At 41.4% G+C, this 22,296-nt stretch overlaps 1 protein-coding gene across 1 annotated transcript in view; it reads left to right on the plus strand.

The window, feature by feature from the left end:
- GRK3 (G protein-coupled receptor kinase 3) overlaps nucleotides 1-22,296 on the plus strand; it is a 98,246-nt gene that overhangs the window by 17,156 nt on the left and 58,794 nt on the right. Inside the window, exon 2 of the mRNA XM_024741391.1 lies at nucleotides 13,463-13,536. Within this exon, the coding sequence (XP_024597159.1) occupies nucleotides 13,463-13,536 (74 nt within the window). The remainder of the gene's footprint in view (nucleotides 1-13,462; nucleotides 13,537-22,296) is intronic.

Here is a 22,296-nt window from a genome sequence, read left to right on the forward strand (position 1 = left end):
TGTGGCCTCTCCCGTTGCGGAGCACAGGTTCCGGACGCACAGGCTCAGCGGCCATGTCTCACGGGCCTAGCCCGGTCCGCGGCATGTGGGATTTTCCCGGACTGGAACCCGTGTCCTCTGCGTCGGCAGGCGGGCTCTCAACCACTGCGCTACCAGGGAAGCCCAGTTTTCTTCCTGAAATAGCTCCTTCTTGCCAGGACAAAGCAGCACAATTAATTTCCCACAAGAAGTGGTTTCAAAAAAACCCTCATCCTCTCTCCACCTTCTCTTTCTCCTTTGTTGCCTCCCACCTTTCTTCCTTTACTCGTTTTTTCTTTTCTTTATGTGTTTTCCCCCGTCTCCATCTGTCAAAATAGCAATAAGGGCAACAGCAAAAAAGAATGAAATAAAACTGACCCCAGTTTAATTCATGAAACCACAGAGTGCTAAGCTTAAATGAATCATTAGATTTTTATCTATCCCAGTCCTTTTGTTTTGCCAATCAGGAAACCAGGGAACCTTAGCACAAAGAGTTGGTGAAAACCACCCAGCTTGTTGCCTCCCACAGGAGCCAGAGTCTAGGGTGTACTGACCATGGGTGGGGTGTGGGGACGATCTGACTCTGGGGTGTCATGAATATGATTCGGGTCTAAGCATCTTATCAGGGATAAGTGGGTAATGAAAGCAGGTGACAAGAAAGAGACTGACTGGGTTATTGCTTAAATTAGTTATTTAGCGAATGTTTCTTTGAGGAAGTGATTTGAAGAAGTGATTGGTTTTGAGAAAGAAGGAGCCCCGTGAGGATCAATCAGGTGGAAGAGCGTTCTCAGCCAAGAAGGAACAGCATTCTTGGCATAGGGAACAGCATGGTAATCAGCAGGGGCAGGAAAGAACACAGCAGGTTCCAGAATCAGCCAGAGGCCAAGGTAGGCAGAGAGAGAGGTGGGCAGGAATCAGGGTTTTATTTTACGTGTAATGGGAAGCTCTGGTAGGTTTTGACCATGTCTGATTTGTTTTAAGGATCATTCCAGCCTTTTTATGGCGAATGAATTATCCAAGTCAAAAGTGGGAGAGTGGAAGCAGGGAGATGAATTTGGAGGCTGCCACCATCCAGGAAGTTGGCGGTGCTGGCTTACATCAGACGAGGACAGTGGAGATGCAAGAAGGGGGTGGATTGGGATTTATTCTGAAGATAAAACCTAACAGGTCAGCTAGTGAATGTGGGGAGTGTGGGAAAAAGAAGACTCAAGGAGAACTCAAAGGCCATTTAGGGGATAGTATACTTAGTTTCTATAATTTAGGACAGCGGTCCCCAACCTTTTTGGTACCAGGGACCGGTTCCACGGAGGACAGTTTTTCCGTGGACTGGGGCGGGGTGGGAGGGAGATGGTCTTGGGATGATTCAAGCGCATTACATTTATTGTACACTCTATTTCTATTATTATTACATTGTAATACGTGATGAAATAATCATACAGCTCACCATAATGCAGAATCAGTGGGAGCCCTGAGCTTGTTTCGCTTGTCGCTCACTGATAGGGTTTTGATATGAGTCTGCAAGCAGTTGATTTATCATGGTCTCTATGCAGTCACACCTCTCTGCGGATGATAATCTGTATCTGCAGCCACTCCCCAGCGCTAGCATCACCGCCTCAGCTCCACCGCAGGTCGTCAGGCATTAGATTCTCGTAAGGAGCACGCAACCTGGATCCCTCACATGCGCAGTTCACAGCAGGGTTTGCGCTCCTGTGAGAATCTGATGCCTCCGCTGATCTGACCGGAGGCGGAGCTCGGGCTGTAATGCAGGTGATGGGGAGCGACTGTGAACACAGATGAAGCTTCGCTCACTCGACCGGTACTGGTCCATGGCTTGGGGGTTGGGACCCCTGACTTAGGGGAATGAATACATTCTATAAAGTATATTTCCTTAAACTATTCAAAACTATGAAAGGAAAGGAACTAGTCAATGCACAGAAAGATGAAGTGAACGGGGTAATTGAAAACACCGTGTCATCACGTCACCTTCATGCTCTATACCTGTCCTAAAGCCCCACTGCAGGACAAAGTCCCTCTTGTTACTGTCATTCAAGTCACCCACACTGGCCTCAGTCTTTTTTTTCTTTGTCTTTTTCTTCTAGCATATACTCCACCGATGAGTCTTACGCTCTGTCTCCCTCTGTGGGACACCGCCTTCTGGCCTGTGCTTTTCTCAAAGATCCAGCCATTTGGGAATTCCCTGGTGGTCTAGTGGTTAAGACACTGTGCTTCCACTGCCGGGGAGAGGTGCGGGTTTGATAACCCGGTCGGGGAACTAAGATCCCACATGCCGTGCGTCACGGCCAAAAACCCCCAAAAAACAACAACGAAAGATCCAGCCATTCAGGGATTAGCTGAACCATGAACAGTCCATTTTCTGATGTTCCTTATGAGCCATTTATTTGGCACTTCCTGTGGCAAATGCAGGATTTCCAGGTGCCTCTTCAGTGCGGTTTCTCTAACTGGAATCCAGATTCCTTGAGACCAAAGATAACCTCTGATGCTGTTTTCCTCTTTGTGACTAGAAAGCATCTAGTTCAGTATTTTATACACCAGAGGAAGTGACTCTTCTTTTTTTTATCTTTTTGCTTCAGCGTGAAATCCTTTCAACTGCCATTACTGTAAAACTCTTATTTGTAGCATTTTGTGTAAACAGTAGGAGTATAGCTATATATTCTGTGATTATTTTCTCAGCATGAGGAGAGCATTCCAGGGGTGAAGTCATGGCCCACCAATGATACACCCAGTGTCCTGTCCGTCACCTCCGTCGTGGCCCTTGTGGGCATCTGTGCACTGCTGGCACGAGTGTTAGCATGGGCACCCACAGAAATAGAGGGCCCAGTTGGGCAGCTGTGTTCGTGGGAGAGCAGCAGGGTGCTTGTCCCCGTCACGCACAGAGGGTGGAAGGGACTTCCTACCGCCACATCCCCACTCCTGGCAGAAGGTATAAGGCCCCAAGCGTACAAAATTACAACACGTAAACGCACCATCTAACTTTTAAACATAGCTGTGTCATTTAATTAACAAACTTAAACATACCTATGTCATTTAATTAACAAATTGCTAATTAACAAATGGCTACAAGTTAAAATGAATTTGGACTAAATAATCAGAAACACCCCATTGCTCTAGTAAGAAATCATTTCATAGTCCTGAGATTTCACGTCAAGATATGACAAGCCCACTCCAGCCACCAGTCACTGGAGGCGCCGCCACAGCGGCCCGTGGGCCTTCTTGCCCCAGAGGGTTGGCTGTGGCACTGTCATCACCTGGTGTTCCGCTATCAAGGTTCTACTTTTTTGAGCCTCGAAGGCTTTTGCTGACATCTTCACATTCTGGTAGAAATATTGAGAGCCAGGTGGTAGGCAGGCACTGTTAACACATAGGGGTCAACACTTTGTACCTGTTATGGGTCGGCTTCAGGGATGGGATGAGGATGAAAGGGTCATCTGGGGACAGACTCGGTGGCAGATGAGCGTTCCAAGGAAGAGGAAGGAAGAAGGATTCAGCTTTGCCGTGTGGAGAAGAAAGAGGCCCCGCTCTAAAATCCTCCGCCCCGGATTTGAGAGCTGAGTTTAACTTTTCATGAAACAATTGCCCACTTATATTAAAAACTATTCCCCAGCAGGCTCTTTGGCATTCCGAAGCTCTGAGCACACGCGAAGCATTGTGTAACTGAGAAATACCTAGCACTGGGATTCTTCTAGACGGATCCCTCAGCCTGCCGGATGAAGCCCATCTCCCCCCGCCCATTCAAGCCTCGGTGGTGGGATAAAGCATTCCTTCCACCTTTTCCCCATAGGAACGTGCTGTGTCCAGATTCAAAGCCTCACTCCTTCCTTATCTCCATGGAAATTTCCTGTCTCTGGCCACTTGTTCTTTCTCTCGACTCTGTAGCCCATTAATCTCTCCACACCTGGCCTGTACTTCACTTCTTCCAGGAACCATCTGTGACTATAGCGCGAGCCATACTGATCTTCCCCTAGTAAATTTATCAAATGTTTATTGAGCCGATTGAGAACTGGCCATTGTGCTGAGGATTAGAGAGAAAACCACACACGAGCAGGCCATTTCCCTCCCAGAGCCCCTGAGTAAACAACTCCTCGGTGACGTCGTTAGAGGCGCAGCCTTTCTTAACACTATGCCACTGAGTATTCCCAAGGCCGGCGTCACGTTTAATGGGGAGACACTAGAAGTATTGCCATTGAACGCCAGGAACGGACAGGGAACAAGAAATGGACACATTGATCACGCCGACAGGACCAGTACCCAAGAGGTGGAGGGCCCGAAGGATTCCTTGAGCAGCGGTGCTGAGTAGCAAACCTCAATACAGAAGGCCCTGGACGTGCTCGTGAGCAAAGACCTGTAACCCAGGGTGAAAAGATTTTCAACTTGATTAAAGATTGGCAAAGCGCAAGTTACTCTGAACTATTATTATTTTTCTTAATCTTTCAAATTGTCACAAGATCCGGAAGTTTAATAACACCCTTTTGTATGGCCGTGGGTTTAAAAACAGGAGCTGATGCATTGCCGGTGGGTGTATGAACAGGTACTGCTCGGATGGGGCTAATTTGGCTGGGTCTATTAAAATACCAGAATGTCTATATAACCATTGGCTCAGGAGTTTCACTCGGAGGAATGTATCCTACAAATAGGCTTGAACACATGAGAAATGAGGTACGGAGAGGGTTATTTATTGCAGCAATTTTGTAAAAGCAAAATATTTCCTGCAGCCCAAATGTTCACCATTAGGGAACAAGTTACGTAACTTCTGACATTCCATCCGCTGGAATAATGTAGCGGTAAGGAGCGGCCAGGTAGCTCTTCGTGACTAGTATAGAAAGATCTCCACGGTCTCGAGTTATGAAAAACAGGCTGACGGAAACAGTATGGTAGGAAATAAGAGTTCGTCTTTGCGCCTTTGTGCTGTGTTAGGAGGTAACGCAGCGCCTATAACAGAGACCCACACATGAGAGTGTCTCTCTCATCTGTAGCGGTGCAGGGTTAGCGGGAGGCCCCCCTCCATGTGCCAAGCTCTTGCCATGTTGTGGCGCTGGTGTCCCTAGGACTGCGGAGTTTCCTGCATCGAGCTGGGTGAAGGAATCACACGGATTTCTTAGCACCTGACCAAGAAGTAACACACATCACTTCCCCGAAAAGATACAAGGAACCAGTAATAGCCATTACCTTGGGGGTGATGGTGGTGGGTGCGCTACTGGGAAGATGAAGGACATGGACCAGAAGGAAACTTTTCATTTTATACCTTTTTAATTTATTTTTACAACTTTGAGCCATTTTGTCCATTCATAAGATAAAAAGAGATAGTTGCGAGTTAGTGGCCTTGAAAGCACTAAGGACCCAGGGCCGTGGGAGCACAGAAGAGGGATAGCTCCTCCACCTGGCTGGGCTGGGGAGCTCTTCGAATTTTACTGCGTTACGTGATGCTCAGTTGAGGTCCTGAAGGTAAAGTGGGTGTTAACCAGGTCAAGTCTGGAGGGGATGAGAAGGGTGGGGGTGGGGAAGCGGGTAGAGAGGTGGTTGGCAAGAAGGGAGCTGGTGCTGAGAAGGAGAGTCTGTTTCAGGTGGAGTGAGGAGCGTGTGTGAAGGCACAGAGGCATGTTGAGTGAAGCGCAGGTCACTCAACAGGCCTCTGTGCCTTCACTTGCGTCTGGCCGTGCCGGGCGGGTGGGCGCTGTAGCTCTGGGGAGGTGTGGGGCAGAGCGGGGCGTGCATTGCAGTGCAGATGTTAGAGGCTGGGTCTTATCCAGTGTTCTGTGCAATGATGAGTTCAAAAGCAAGGGAGCAGCATGGTCAGATCTAGGCAGCAGCACGCAGGATGAATGGGAAAGGAGACTGGACGAACGTTGAGGTGGCCGTGCCGTTACCTAGGAAGCAATGCATCTCTCCCTGCAAAGCGAGTATGGCACTTAACTAATGCAACGTAGTTAGGTATTATCTTTTATGTATGTCTATCAGTACCTCCAATCAGATTGCAATTGCTCTGAGAACCCCTTTATTTACACTTATAGCACCATGACATAAATGCTTATTGGTTGGGCTTCCCTGATGGTGCAGTGGTTAAGAATCCATCTGCCGATGCAGGGGACACGGGTTCGATCCCTGGTCCGGGAAGACCCCACATGCCAAGAAGCAACTAAGCCCGTGCACAAGTACTGAGCCTGCACTCTAGAGCCCGTGAGCCATAACTACTGAAGCCCGTGTGCCTACAGCCCGTGCTCTGCAACAAGAGAAGCCACTGCAACGAGAAGCCTGTGCACCGCAACGAGGAGTAGCCCCCGCTCGCCGCAACTAGAGGAAGCCCGTGCGCAGCAACGAAGACCCAATGCAGCCAAAAAAACCCAAAAACAAACAAACAAAAAACGTATTGGTTGATTCTCTTTTGTTTTAAATAAACCTTTAATGGAATATATGTATAGAAAAGGGCTCAAGTTCAAGTGCATAGCGTCATGAATTATCACCAAGTGAACACACATGCATTAATTGGTTGGTTGTTATTGTGTTTCTTCCTTGTTAAAATTATGGTTAGACCCAGTGTGTTTTACACACCTTCCCCACTTTGTCCTGGCCATGTTTAATCTGTGATGTACACACATACCCTAATTTCCATACTGCCAGCTTTAATCATTGTTCTTTGAGACGTCTTTGGGAAATATAAATCAGGTGGATTGTTGGAATAATACTTCTATTTTAAGTTATTTTAAATCTCACTTTATTTTGTCGTTTTGTTCGTTTACTATTAGATGTGCATTAAATTGTTATAAATGAAAACAGTTGACCCCAGTCTGGAAAGAGTATTGGCATGGTGCATAGCCAGAAATTTTTTTCTTTTCCCTCATTTCATAATGTTGGTAAAGGCTGAAAGTAATCCAACTACTGCAAGGGTTTAGATATACTTTTCTTGCCACTGAATTTTCACATTTTCCTCCCAGTCCCAATTTCCTTTGTTCCCTTTTGAAGTAAGAGCCAACTGCTTGGAACATTCTGTGAATTTTTCTTTGGCCACGTTCATTACCATTTGTGCTTTTGTCTACTAGACTGTTAACATTCAGGGCCCCAAATCTCTCCATTATCTAAATGAGTGATCTCATTAATTATGAGATGTGCTGAATTTAAATTGGAGGTGTGGGGTAGATAATTTGGATATTTAGAAGACCTATTTACAATATTCCTCAACTACATTTTGTTACTAATTTTCTTCTGTAAAGTTTTTTCTTTTTTTTTTTTTTTTTTTTTGCGGTACGTGGGCCTCTCACTGTTGTGGCCTCTCCCGCTGCGGAGCACAGGCTCCAGACGTGCAGGCTCAGTGGCCATGGCTCACGGGCCCAGCCGCTCCGCGGCATGTGGGATCTTCCCGGACCGGGGCACGAACCCGTGTCCCCTGCATCGGCAGGCGGACTCTCTACCACTGCACCACCAGGGAAGCCCTTCTGTAAAGTTTTAAGTCGGGTGAAAGTTCTAGTTTGATAAGCAGAGTCAAATAAAAAAATATAAGGTTTGCATGAAGTAGGTAAAAATAATTAAATATTCGTTTTGATTTATATTTATTTATTCCTCTTGGGACTTGGAAGAAATGAAAGGGAGAATTATTCAGTGGGAATTTAAGTTAGTATTATTCATCTAGGAGGGGCATGGTGCCCTGTGGGAGTTTTCCGTGTTTACATCTGTATGCTTGCTTTCTGTATTTTTGAGTTTGCTTTTCTAGTTATCATTTCAGATTTCCTTTGTTTTCACTTGTAAAGACTATTGTGTATCCTGAATGTGTCAGAGTAGTTGTTTCCAGCCTCTGCATTACCCAGAACCTTTGTAATTACTTATTTTAGTCCCATGCCTCTGTGTGTGAATGATTTTATCTTCCATACAAACTTGTGCTTTATGAAGAACATCCTGTAGAGACTGACAACCATGTTAAGTGATCAGGCATTAGCTTCTGGAAATTTTAGATCCCAATTTGTGATCGACTTAAAGCCACTATTCAGGAACATCTTTTGAGCCTTGTCCCTGGCTTAGTTGTATGTACCCAATCTTATTTTTCTTTCTTCTTTAGCACCAGTTTTTTTTTTTTTTTTTTTGGTGGGGTGGCAGGAAGAGTCAGGTTTATTGAGGTATAATTTAAATAAAACTCACCATCTACAATGTACAATTCTGTGAGTTTTGACAAATTCATAAAGTTGTATAACGACTACCAAAGTCAAGATACAGAGTAATTCATCACCTCCACAAATGTTCTAGTGCCCTTTATGGTTGACCGCCACACCCCACCCCAACCCCTGGCAACCACTGATCTAGTTGTTCCTGTGGTTCCTCCTTTTCCAGAATGACACATAAGTGGACTCATTCAGCATGTAGCCTTGGGTCTGGTTTCTTTCACTTAGCACAGTGCATTGGAGATTCACTTATAGTGGATGTATCAGTAGTTCATGCCTTTGTCTTGTTGAGTAGTGTTGCGTTGTATGGGTACGTCACAGTTTACCTAGCCATCAAATGAAGAACAGTTGGGTTATACCCAGTTTTTTGATATTATATATGAAGCTACTACAAATATCTGTGTTCAGATTTTTGTGTGAACATAAATTTTCATTCCTGTTGGGTAAATACCTAGGAGTGTGATTATTTGGGTTGAATGGCAAATGGATATTTTAACTTTAAAGAAATGTTTTCCAATGAGCCTGCATTCCTACTAGCAGTCTAGGAGAGTTCCAGTTACTCCACATCCTCTGCTCGTCAGCAATGGCATTCATTGTCTCTCTCTCTCTTTTTTTTGGCTATTCTAAGAAGTATATAGTGATATCTCACTGTGTTTTTAATTTGCATTTTCCTAATGACTAACAATGTTGGACATCTTTTCGTGTGCTTATTTTACATTTATATATCATCTTTGGTGAAAATATTCAAATCTTCTGTTCAATTTTTTAAAATACTGGATTGTTTATATTCTCATCCTTGAGTTTTGAGAATTCTTTGTATACTTTGGATACAGGTTCTCTAATATACAGATATGTATATTGCAAATATTTTCTCCAAATCTGTGGCCTGTCTTTACTTTCCCTTTGTAAGTAATAAGTAATTTATGGGAGATTACTTTGGAGACTGTAAATATTTTGTTCCTTATCAAACTTTTGCCCCCGGGTTTTGGCACCTATTGATTTTCTAACTCCCTCATTCCTTCTGTAGTTTTTGGTTGGTATTTGATGCTAAGGAAGAGCTTCCCCTTCTTTCCTTTATTCTTTTCCTCTCTTCTTCCTTCTTTCCCCTTCCCTCCATTGTGGAGTCACAGCCCATCAGTCATCCCAGCCAGCATAGTAATTCCCCTCTTTGCCTGTTGATTCAGAGGCACGAGGAGTCCAAGACATTATATATGCTTCTCAGCGAACGAAGCTTCTGGTTGCCAAAATTTGATATTGTCAGTCTTCTGAACTCTGCCCTTCTAGTGGTTATGAAGTGGTATCTCAAAGTGATTTAATTTATATTTGCATGATGACCAACGGTATTGAGCCCTTTTAATGTGCTTATTGGCTAGTCATATTTCTTCCTTTGTGAAGTGTTCACATTTTTTGCCCATTCTTTTATTGGGTTGTTTCGTTTTAAAAATTGATTTGTAAGAGGTTTTTTTTTTTTTTTAATGTATACATAAACGGGATATAGGCCTTTTTCAGATTTGTTTCTTTCTTTTTTTCTTTTCCCATTTGGATATAAGTTTTTTCTAGCACCATTTGTTGAAAAGACTTCCTTTTCCTAATAAATTGCTTTGCTATCTTTGTAGAAAATAAGTTGAGCACATATAAGTGTATTTCTGGATCCTCTATTCTGTTTCATGATTTAGTCTTATGCCAGTACCACACTGTGTTGGTTACCATGGCTGTATAATGAGTCCTGAAATTAAGCAGTGTAAGTCCTTGAACCTTTTGCTTCTTTCTCAAGATGCTTTGGGTATTCCAGGTTTTTCGCCTTTCCATATACATTTTAGAATCAGCTTGTCAGTTTCTTTAAAAAGCCGATGGGGATTATCATTAGGATTGCATTGACTCCATAGATCAATTTGGGGAGAATTAACATCTGCAATACTGAGTCTTCCAATCCATGAACTGACTATATCTTTCCATTTATTTAGATCTTCTTTAACATCTTTCAGTCATATTATATAGTTTTCCACTTAGTGGCATTGTATATCTCTTATTTATTTATTCTTAAGTATTGGTTCTTTTTTGATGTTATTGCAAATGGACTTGTTTCAGAATTCCATCTTAAAACTGTGTGATGTGAGTGTATCTAATGTCATTGATTCTTTTAGCTCATGACCTTGTATTTTATGGTCATTTATGGATCTTCCTAAATTCACTTATATATTCTAGTAGTTATTTTATAGATAGGATTTGTTATATAGTTAATCATGTTGTCTAGGGATAAAATGAGTTTTAATTCTTCCTTTTCAATTTTAGTAAGTTTTATTTCCTTTTCTTATTGCACTGGCTAAGACCTCACAATATTGAATAGAAGGTGTGAGATTAGGCATTCTGGCCTTTTCTAATCTGAAATGCTTTGTACTTTGTTTATCCCACAGCTCAGAGAGGTCTTATTGACATTCTGTTTTATCATTGATCTCAGCATCATATTTAATTACTTTATATCATTTCCCATAAATTAGTTATTTCATTTGTTTACTACTTTGTTGTCTGCCCCTTACACAAACCCATAAGTCTCTTATGGGAAAAACTGTCTTCACCAGCATATAGCATGGTGACTCTTAGTAGACACTCAGTAAATGCTTTGTCAAATTAGTAGATTTTGGTAGGAACTTTTAGCAGTTATGCAGTCTATCCTCCTTCCCAGTGTTTGAATCTCCTTGGTAAAACCTAGGACAGGTATTATTTCTTACAAGATTTTTTTCATATTCTTCTTTCCCTCTTTTTCATTTTTTAGGTGGTTATATTTCAATTTCCCATAGAAACCACGTATATTTAATGCTTTCAAAAGTTCTTAATTGATCTTTTATAAAAGATAATACAATTCTTTCTACCAATTTTTGCAAAATATTTTAGTGGCAAATTGGGATAGTTTGCCTTTCCTGGATGTTGCATACACTCGGAAGTTAATCAGTATTCAGGCAGCTTGCAGTGGTTCAAATATAGAAACAAGGGTAAACACATTCCACAGTTACCTAGTAAGCAGGTGTTGGGTCACTACTTTTTATTCTTTGAAATCTGAAGACATCGCACCGACGAAGTGAACCAGTTAGGCAAATTATTTCCTTATTTTATGCCCTTTAGCTTTTGTTCTAATCTGAGTAATGCTTCATTTTTTTTTAATGTAATTTAAGTCTAATGAAGGTAAATTGCATTCAGCCTGGAACACAACGATCTAGGATGTATCCAAAAGGCAAAATATCTTTCTTCTGGCTGCCCCATTTTAACAGCTGCTGTGATAGAAAGTAATGCTTCAGTTTATGTACAGACACGAGGAAAATACTGGTTTTTTTCCCCCTATATGATGTTCCAAATAATTCTTTGGCTTATCTTACACATTGATGATGGAAATTGCATTAAAGAAGTAGGTAAACAACATATCAAGTTGGATGTTTATTCATTCAACTCCCTTTCTTCATCCTCCTCCTTCTTTCTTTCCCCTCCCTTCCAGTTTACAAGTGGGGATTTCAACAGTCCTCCACCGATAATGGAGAGAATAAATAGACATTCAGTAAGGTTTAGAGCACCCGGACAGGCCTATCAACCAACTTGGCCTAATTGCTTTTTTACTTTGTTTAATGAAACACTCCACCCTATATAATGTTTTTCTTTTTTTTTTCAACTACCCTTGAAACATTCACCTAGAGGGACCAAGTTTGGGGCCAAAACCAAGTTTCAATAAATTTAAAAGCATTGGAAGTCCTACTGAATGTGTTCTCTGACCACAACAGAATTAAACAGAAATCAATATCCCAAAAATACCTGAAAAAAAAAAAAAACCAAATATCTGGAAATTAAACTACGCATTCCTGAATGACTCATGAGCCAAAGAAGAAATGACAAGGGAAATTGGAAATTACTTTGAAATGAATGAGAACAAAAAGTCAGCCTTTCTCGTATTTAAAACAAAAATATTAACATGCACATCGGTAGAGATTCACATCTTCAGTTCTTCCTACTCGTCTGCTTCTTGAATTCCCTACTCCCTCCATATGTTGGCCCTGCTGCAGTCCCTTGACAGAATGAGCACGGCCGTGCTGCTGCTGGAGCTGTGCACCCAGCCCCTGTTAGTCTGGTCTTGCCAATCTAACCAAGTAGTCCAAATACCTTTCTTCCAGTTCCACTGAACAAACATTTACCGTTTTCAAAGGTCATGTTCCTGGAAGCGTGGAGGGGAATTTATGGGGCAACAACAGACAGGCTCAAGTTATATAACTCTTATGTTAACTTGAATGAAAACCTTTTCAAAGCTGCTTCCTTCCTGTCCTACCTGGGGAGTTCCGATCTACCTTTGCCCAACATTTTAGACTTTTTGTGAGTCTTTCTTCACTTTTTTTTTTTTCCTGTGACTTCTGTCTCTCCTAACAATCCTTTAATTGTTTGGACCTTCTCATTGCTTTTGACTTTTCGTAATCTTCCAGTATCTCTGCCCTCAGTCTGGTGTCAGCTTGTCCTCTCCAGCTTCATTCATTCCCTGAGGCTTGACTAGGTGCAAGGCATTGAGCTGGCCACTGGGTTTGGTCCTGGGGTGGGAGACTTGTAAATCAGATAATTAACCTGGGTGAGCACTTTGGCAGAGGCATGTTGGAAGGGCCATGCAAACAAACATTCTTTCAACACATATTTATTGGCCTCCCACTATGTAGCAGGCACTGTGCAATGGGGGTGGTATCCCGGGCAGAAGGTACTGATTGCTTGAAGATGAGGCGTGGATCTGGGAATGGGTGATCTGCTCTGGCACGAGGTATTTGGTAGGGATACCTTGGAGGGACTTGAGCTAATAAGTGGTGAGAGAAAAGCCTAGAAAGGTTAGGAAAGTACTTCTTTTGTTTTTCTGAAGGGAGCTGTAGTTCTGTTTCTGTGGCGTAGCATTTATTAGCTCCATGGTGACTCTTACCAACTTCTGTATTACCTGTATCTCTGATTTCTTTGGTTAATCTTCCACTTGTTCTGGTACCCAGTAGCACTAAGTGGTGGTAACCACTAGCACTGTTAATTGTGCATTTTTTAAAAGTGGGAGGGGGGCTGCCAAGCGAGAAGGAGCCTCAAAGCAGGGCACCAGGTGTGTGATTCTCTTAACTTTACCTGGATTATTTCCTTTTAGGCGTTAAGTAGCCTCTTGAAACCCCCTTTTTTATTTTAAGGGTACGGGAGGAAGAGGTTGAAACAAATGAATTTGAAAACACCCTGTGAGATAAAATTTACATTCATCGCCCACCCTGAAATTTTTTATTCTTTTTCTTTAGGTTTCTTGCTATTTAAAGATTTTTGTTTGAATGAAATTAATGAAGCTGTACCTCAGGTGAAGTTTTATGAAGAGGTAAGAAGTGACTGTTTTATCAATGCTTTTATTTCAAAAGCATATTTAAACTGTACTTTGGGAAATATTAAGACTACTAGGTATCTTAGAGATTCGTCAGAAGTAATTAGTACTACAAGATATAGTTTTAGAGATGCTGACAACAACTATAAAAAGCATATTTTTAAAGCTCTGTAGTGTTCTGGAATCAGTGAGGAATAGTTGGACTCAGATTCCAGAGGAGGAAGAATCGTTCAGAGGTGCACTGAGCATTACCAGCCATTTTATTTTCTGCAGAAGCACACTGATTCTGGACACAGAAGCCGAGGCAGGGGGCTGCTACTGGGTGAAAGAGAAACTAGCAAAGGTTTTTGGTCACACATTACTAGAGTGACAAATTGGAGACTTGGTGGGAAAGGGTGGCCTCAAACCCACAGCTGGTTTTCCCAGCAGGACATTGGGAGGGGATCTGAAGAGGCAGGCCAAGAGCTTCTGGAAGACACATTGAAACCTCCCACAGCCTTGCAGTATTAAACGGTATTGAAATGTACACCTGTTGTGGCAGGAATCCGAAAACAGAACAGGCAAGAGATGAAAACCCCACTGAAGAGCCATAACCACTTATCACCTGAGGTGGCGGCTGGTCCAGGTGTGGTGGGCAGGTGAGAATCCAGCTTTGGCCCCTGGCAGGAGGCTGCTTCTGGGAGACAGAAAAACCAGAAGAGGTTTCTGGATCTGGAGTAAAAAACAGATGAAGCTGGGAATTCCGTGGCGGTCCAGTGGTTAGAACTCCGCGCTCTCGCTGCCAAGGGCCTGGGTTCAGTCCCTGGTCAGGGAACTAGGATCCCATAGCCGTGCAGTGCAGACAAACCCTCACCCTCCCGCCCCGCGCAAAACAATTAAAAACTTATAACATCAAACATATTAAAAAAAAAACAAACAACGAAGCTGGAGGAGCCCCCAAAACATGATGAGTCCCACGCTCAAGACACATGCCAAGTTTTGAAGCTTGAGTGGGCCGGAGGGCCAAAGAGCTATCCTGAAGACTTCTTAAGGGCAGAACTGAATCCAGTGCTGAGGAGACAGAGGTCTCATTGAACTCCATGGAGACCCAGGCCTTAGAACAGGGACCAACCAGAGGCAGACTGAGTCCTACACAAATGGCAGGGCAGACCAGCCCAGCTCAACCCCCTGTTGGGTGATGAACTCCCTCCCTACCTGTGCAACAGAGAATAAGGGGAGCTCTCTGCCTCTTTTGCAGGTAGAAAATCACAATATATAGAGACTCTCCAATCTTCACCATACAGTAAAAAATGATTTTCCACCTAAGAAGCAAGATCACATGACTTATAAACAAGGCAATAGAAGCAGACCCACAGATGAATCAGATATTGGAGTTAGTTGACAAGTACCTAAAAATAACTGTAAATATGTTCCAGACAATAGAGAAAAAGATGGACAAAATAATTAGATGGAGGAATAGAGAGTTTCACCATAATTTGAATGTATTGTGGAAAACCAAACAGATATCCTAGAACATAAAGTATTTGAAATTAGAACCTAGTGGTTAGAACCAATAGCAGATTGTCACAATGCGAGAGACAGGATTAACGAATAGGGAAGCAGGTCAGTAGGTCATCTCAAACTGAAATACAGAGAAAAAAGAATATAAAAAAGAAATAAGGGCATTAGAGACATGTGAGGCATACCTAAAAGGTCTAACACATGTAAAGTTGGACTCCCAGAAAGGAAGAGAGAGAATGGGACAGAAGCAGTATTTGAAGATATAATACTAAGAATATTACAAAATGATGAAAGTCAGCAGCTTACAGATTCAAAAAACTTAGAACACCCCAAGCAGGATGAGTACAGAGGAAACGAATCTTTGCACATCAATATAAGACTGTGGAAACCTGTGACAGAGAGAAAATTTTAAAAGCAACTAGAGGTTAGAAAAAGACACCTCATTTTTAAAGGGGCAGTAATATGAACAAAACGACTGTGACATATTAAAATAAATGATTAAGAAAAAAGAAAGACAGACAATGAAATGGCCATCTTTCAAGTAATGAGAGAAAAAAGCTGCCAACCTAGAATTCTTTCCTCAGCCAAAACTTCCTTCAAAAATGAAGGTGAAATAAAGATATTTTCAGACAAAAACCAAGAGAATTTGTCAGTAGTGAAACTGCATTACCATAAATACTAAAGGGAGCTACTGTAAGCAGAAGGGAAATTACCCCAGATGGAAATGCAGGAAGGAATGAAAGACATCATAAAGAGTAAATATGTATGTGAAATATATGAATGTTGACCATACAAAACTATAATATGTTTTTAGAGTTTAAAGTGTGTGTAAAACTAAAATGTATGAGAGTAGCACAAAAGGCAGGAGAGGGGTTAATAAAGTTAAAATATCTTAAGATTCTAGGATTATTGGGGATAGTAAAAATAATAATTTGCATTGACTTGTAAAGGATGCATATTGTAATCTCTAAGGTAACTTTTAAAAGAATAAAATGTGTATGTTAAATGAGAGGAGATGTGGAATAAAACAACATTGTATTAATGCAAAAAAAAAAAAAGAATAAAAGGTCGACATAAAGTAGGAGGTCAAATTGAAAATAAAGAGTAAGGTGGTAACTATAAATTCATCTGTATAAATATTGATGATTACATTTAATATAAATGGACTAAATACTCCCAGTAAAAGACTAAGTTTGTCAGACTGGATAAATAACCAAAACCATGTTATATACTGCTTATAAGTGAGATGCTTTATTTATGTATTTTAAGATATTTTATTTTTTGATTAACCTATAGTTGCTGTACAATATTATATAAGTTACAGGTGTACAGTATAGTGATTCAATTTTTAAAGAAGTGGTATACTTTAAACAAAAGGATGGAAGAGGATATGTAATATACACACTAACTGAAGCAAAGCTGGTATAGCTATACTAATATCAGACAAAGCACATGGCAATGCTACTTTGAGATAAAGAGAGATTATTTCATAATGATTGAGGAGTCAGCATCTGTATCTTACAAATAACAGAAGGTTAAAATATTTAAAGCAAAAATTGGCAGGAAGATCCAAAACAAAATAATTGTACAACCCTAGTGGGACACCCACATACTTCAAGAACTTGTAGAACAAACAGACAAAAAATTAGTAAGGATATAGAAGATCTTAATAAAGTGATGAATAAACTTGACCTAATTGACCCAGCAGAAACAGAGTTTTGCATTCTTTAAAGTACATATGAAACATTTACCAAAATAGATCATATGCTGGACCCTAAAGAAAACTTTCTACAAATTTCAAGATTGAAATTGTTCAGAGTATGGTCTCTGACCACAGTGGACTTAAGCTCAAATTTAATAACAGAGTTAAGAAATCCTTAGCTGCCTGGAAACAAATAACTTCTAAATAATTTAAGGGTCAAAGAGGAAATTAAAATTGAAATTAGAGAATATATTAATTGAAATATATTTAAGAAATGACATATGCTAATATTATTAGCATGATCTGTCTTTACCCTAAAACATTTGAAATGGTCCAGAGAAAGCATGGCATAATTAGGGCTGATATGAGTAATCTTTGTATCTTTGAAAATTGGAAGAATATTCCCTTTTTTCCTGGTTTATTGATAAACATGAAAATGACATTTTTCTACATTTAAAAAATTATATTAATGTATTTCCAGGAAGAATGATCAAACGATGATGCACATTTAGCATCATGTGAAAAAAAAGTAAGCTAAATCCAAAAGTCTTCCACTGAGTACGAAGTGACTTTATTATTTCAGTCTGAATCAGGCATTTTATCTGGACGAGACTCACAGCTTGATGTGTCAAAAAATTTTTTTCTTTCCTGTGTTCTTAAAAGCTTCTCTCCAATTTCAGCATGTACTCAGCTGCTTTGTCAAAGAGAAAGCAATCTCCTTTAGTATATGAAACAGATGGGCAACCTACGTAGTTAATTTCTTAAGCACTTCTGGCCAGTATGGTGGTGACTACTGCTGATGTGTTTCCATTTGAACTTTAGACATCGGAGTTTCTCCTCGTTGGCTTGTTCCGCAGCTCTTCTCTCCTCTCTCCTGGCCTGGTGTGATGGATCTGGCCTATCAGGTTATCCCCTTGGAGGAAAATGCTTCGGGGCTCCTCAGCAACTTGCTTTGTGTTCTTTAATTGACAATACCATCCACCTTGGAGTTTCAGATACAAGTTGTGTAAGTCAGTACAGCCTCCAAGATGGAAGTTATCAGTAATTCTGACTCCTTGGTTTTACCAGCCTAGTGGATTTTTAAATTTCTAGTTTTATAATCCTGATCCCTAGAAAACTCTGTTGTCAGATATCTTGCAATGTGTATGTTGTCCATCGTATTTCCATTCTTCTGTGTCCCCAGACTCTTTGTGGTTACCCATTTTCCTGTGGTCTGAAGTCCTAATTGCTTCTTCCAACACTCACATGTCTCTGCGTTAGTTATCGCTTACCTTTCCGTCTTTATCTTTCACTACCTTCTCACGTAGACCTTCCAGTAACCAGTATTACCTGAACCCACCGAGCCCAGTTCTTCTTTTTATTACTTTCCTTATGTCCTTCCCCCAGCCTAGGATGCCGTTTCCCTTTCTCGGCTTGTGGAAAGCCTTGCTTCGTTTAAGGCCAAGGTCAGTTTCTGTATTCTCTAGTAAAGCCTGTCTGTACAGTCGTCCCAGTCTTCCGTGATTGCTTTGCTTCTCTGATTCTTACACTGTCTGTTGCCTGTAATGCCCGTGGGATACTTAATATATGCTTGCTGCTGGTGTGTGTGCGTCATCAGTATTTTCACTTGACCGTTGTTTGACTCCTAGACAAGCAGGCCCAGCTAGGATCTAGGTGCAGCTGTGCTGTGCCCTCTCACTTGCTGTGGGATATGGTGCTGGTCACTGAGCAAACCCTGAAGCATCTACCTTGTGTCAGACCCAGAGCTTACAAGTGTGAACCAAGACACTGTCCTGTACTTGAGCTCATAGCATGGGGACTTAATATTTGAGCATCTGTTACCTTATCTATGAAATGAGGTTAGTAATCATCTCCTGCTATTTCACAGGCTAATTGAGAGCCCCAAATGGGATGCCAGATGGACAGTTGCTTTCTAAACTGTAATATCTATAATATGCTGTAACATGGTGGTAAAGAGTTCCAGCTCTAAACTGAGACCATCTGGATTTGGATTTGGACACTGCTGGTGATTAGCTGCCTGAAGTTGGGCAAGGAGTCTTGCTTCACTCTATCTGGGTTTCCTCATCTGAAAGTTAGGGTGATAGCAGTGTCTGTCCTTAGGGTTGTCATGTGTGTATGCAGCACACCAGAACAGCACCTGACACGTAGCTACTGCTCGGTGTGTTGGTTTATACACTTCCTTGTTCCAGTCAGATTTAGATGCAGCTTATAAAAATATTAATATTACACCTAGATTTAATAATAAATCACGGAAAACAAAATTTAAGACCAGAGGTAAAGTTACTACACAGACTTTTCTTCACTCATGCAACCAGTATTTATCAAACACTAGTGCTGGGAAGCATTGTTTGGATGAACAAGATGGACAAAGTCTGAGCTCTCTTTGAGCTCCTATTTTTGTTGAAACAGACAATAAACCAGTAATAAATGAATAGGAAATATATCAGGAAATGATAACTGCTATGCAGTGATTCAAAACAGACCCGCAACTCAATGTGATGTATTGTGATTTGGTGGCCACCTTAAATTGCTGGGTCAAAGACTGACTTCTGAGGAGGTGCATTTTAGTGGAGTAATTTCAGATATTGTGTTTATCCTTTGTGGCTTTCACTTAGTTTCTTGAATCTGTCAATTTATATGTTTCACCAAATCTGGTAAAATTTGGGCCATTATAAAACATTATTTCTACCCCAGTCTCTTTTCTTTCCTCACTCTAGACTTCCAATCATAACTAGGTTTGATCTTTCGATATTATCCTAGATATCACTGATTCCCTGTTCCATTCCCCCACCCCGAATTTTTTTTTTCTTTCTTTTCTTCAGATTAGATAATTTTTATGGAGCTGTCTTCAAATTCATTGATGCTTTTGCCAACTCTAGTCTGTTATTATGTCCATCCATTGAATTTTTTTTCAGAGAAGATTTCCATGTGGTTCTTTTCATAGTTATTATTTTTCTGCTATTTCCTATCTTCTTATTCGTTACATGCATATTTTCTGTACATCTTTTAGTATAGTTATAACGGCTCCTTTGAAATCCTTGTCTGATAATTCCATCAGAATCATCTTGGATTGGTCTTCACTGATGGTCTGTTCTCTTGTATATGAGCCTCATTTCTCTGTTTCTTCATAGAGTAATTTTAGATTGTATCTTGTCCATTGATATTGTAGATACTCTAAACTCTGTTTCTCCAAAGGGTATTGATTTTTTTGGTCTCAGCAGTTAATTTGGCTTACTCAGACTTGATGCTCTGTCTTCTCATATAGTGGGTAGCAACTGAATCTTGTTCAGTTCTTTTAACCGTAGCTGGACTGCTGTGGGTCTGTCATGCTCACCTGTCATTATGGGGTCCACCAGAGATTTTGAGAGGTTGGTACGTAAAATTTTGGAGCTCTGCTCTGGCTCTTCATTTTCAGGAATATCCTCTCTTACCTTCCAGCTTCTGTTTGATGCCCCTTTTCCATTATCTCTGTACTTTTGGTCACTCTCCGGTGGTCCGGTGCAGTTGGGTTTTATGTATGTCCAGAATTGTTGTTAGAGTTTAGTTCACTATTACTTGAAGGAGGACCCTGGTTTGTGATAATTTTGAATATGAAGCCAACGTGACTGGTTGATGAATTGGATGTAGGGGGTGGTGGGGACAGGGGTGTGAGCAAGAGAGCAGAATCAATGATGATTATTCCATTGTTTTGGCTTAAGCAGCTGGGAGGATGGTTTTATCATTTCTGTGATAAAGAAGACTAGGGGAAGAGCATGATGGGCTAGGGGCGAGAGGATGTGGAAATGTCCGGTAGGTGATTAAATATTTAGACGCTGGAGCTCTGGGTGAGAAGTGAGTCCTGGAGATCCAGACTTAGTCATTGGAATATAATTGGTGTTTGAAACTATGGGACTGAATAGCTTTACCTAAGGAGAATATGTAGTGGATGAAAAAGGGGTGCCCCAGTACCGTGCCTGAGGCACTCCAGTATTTAGGAGTATAGCAGGGGAGGAAGAATTACCAAAGGAAACTGAAGAAAAGGAGCCAGTGTGGCGAACCCCTGGACAGTGTAGATCCCAGAAGTCAGAGAAGAAAGCCTTCAAGGAGGCAGGAGGGGACCACTGAGCTGAATGCTGCTGGGATGTCAGGAAGCTAAGGGCAAAAAGAGAGATCCTTGATCGGTCAAGGCAGAGGTCCTTAGTGACTTTACTAGACCGTCTCATGGGAATGGTAGTGGGAAAAACGGGAGGCAGGAAAGTGGGGACCATGACAGCTGTGGACCAAAAGGGCCTGCTCTTAGGGTTCTGTGTATTTAGGCTACATGTTCAGCTGTGAGCTTTGTAACGACCAAAGCAGAAAGGGAGGACTACACAGTTAGTGAATGTTCATCATTGATGGCGAAGCTTCTGTTCTGCTGTAGTAGAGACTTTTCACCTTGAACTTGGGCCTCTGCCTGCTCAGGTTCCCTGGACAGCCTGACTGCCAGGATTAGGGGTGGCATTTGCTCTGCACATCAGGACATCCTGTCTAGGGCCAATTGATACTTGACTGCATGTTCTTTTATTAGTGGTCTTAACTGATAATAGAAAGTGAATTACAGCCAGGGATGCTTTAGGCTGTTTCTTTGCCTACTAAGAATTAACCTTCTCTGTTGTTCAAGTTGGAGTTTATGAGGTACGAGGCACTTACTAAAGCCAGAATTGCGGTTCAGAGCATCATCTGTGCCAGAAACCAGAATTTTCTGTATTGTCAGATTACTACAGTTCATGGAAAACTCCCACAGAATCGGCATTTGCGTAACCAGGTGTCAGCTTGCTTTATGGCCCCCAGAGCACAGACTGAGGTTTCATTACACTTGTTTTCAAGGCGAACGATCCCATGAAGGTTTAGTTTTCCTAGGGTTTGTATGTTTAGGCAGCAGCGTTTGCCTTTGGTTCACTAACAGTCCACCTGTTCTATCCTGGCATTCTGGCATTCATTTCTGGACCTTACTAAAACAAAACATCAAAAGAAATCTACCAAACTAGAGTCCTTGGCTTATTTTCTGACTCTGCCTCAGATTTGTGTGTCTGGCTTCTGTTTCCTTGCAGCTACCATACTTGCATCTGGCATGGTATTTGAACCTTCAGACATGTTCTCCTGAATTAACCTTGGATGATTAAGCCCAGATCCTTTGGTTATGCCAACATTGCTGAATTGCTTCTTCATTAAAAAAGTGTTTTCCTTCTGGAGAAAAATATATTTTGAAAAGATACATGCACCCCAGTATTCATAGCAGCACTGTTTACAATAGCCAAGACATGGAAGTAACCTAAATGTCCATCGACAGGTGAATGGATTAAGAAGATGTGGTATGTGTGTGTGTGTGTGTGTGTGTATGTATGTGTGTGTGTGTGTGAATGGGGTGGGGAAGGGATCAATTAGCAGTTTGGGGTTAAAATATACACACCACTCTATATAAAACAAATAACCAACAAGGACCTACTGTATAGCACAGGGAACTATATTCAATATCTTATAATAACCTATAATGGAAGAGAATGTAAAAAAAGAATATGTGTGTGTGTGTGTGTGTG

This window comes from Neophocaena asiaeorientalis, unplaced genomic scaffold (assembly GCF_003031525.2).
Source record: "Neophocaena asiaeorientalis asiaeorientalis breed wild unplaced genomic scaffold, Neophocaena_asiaeorientalis_V1.1 scaffold648, whole genome shotgun sequence".
NCBI lineage: Eukaryota > Metazoa > Chordata > Mammalia > Artiodactyla > Phocoenidae > Neophocaena > Neophocaena asiaeorientalis.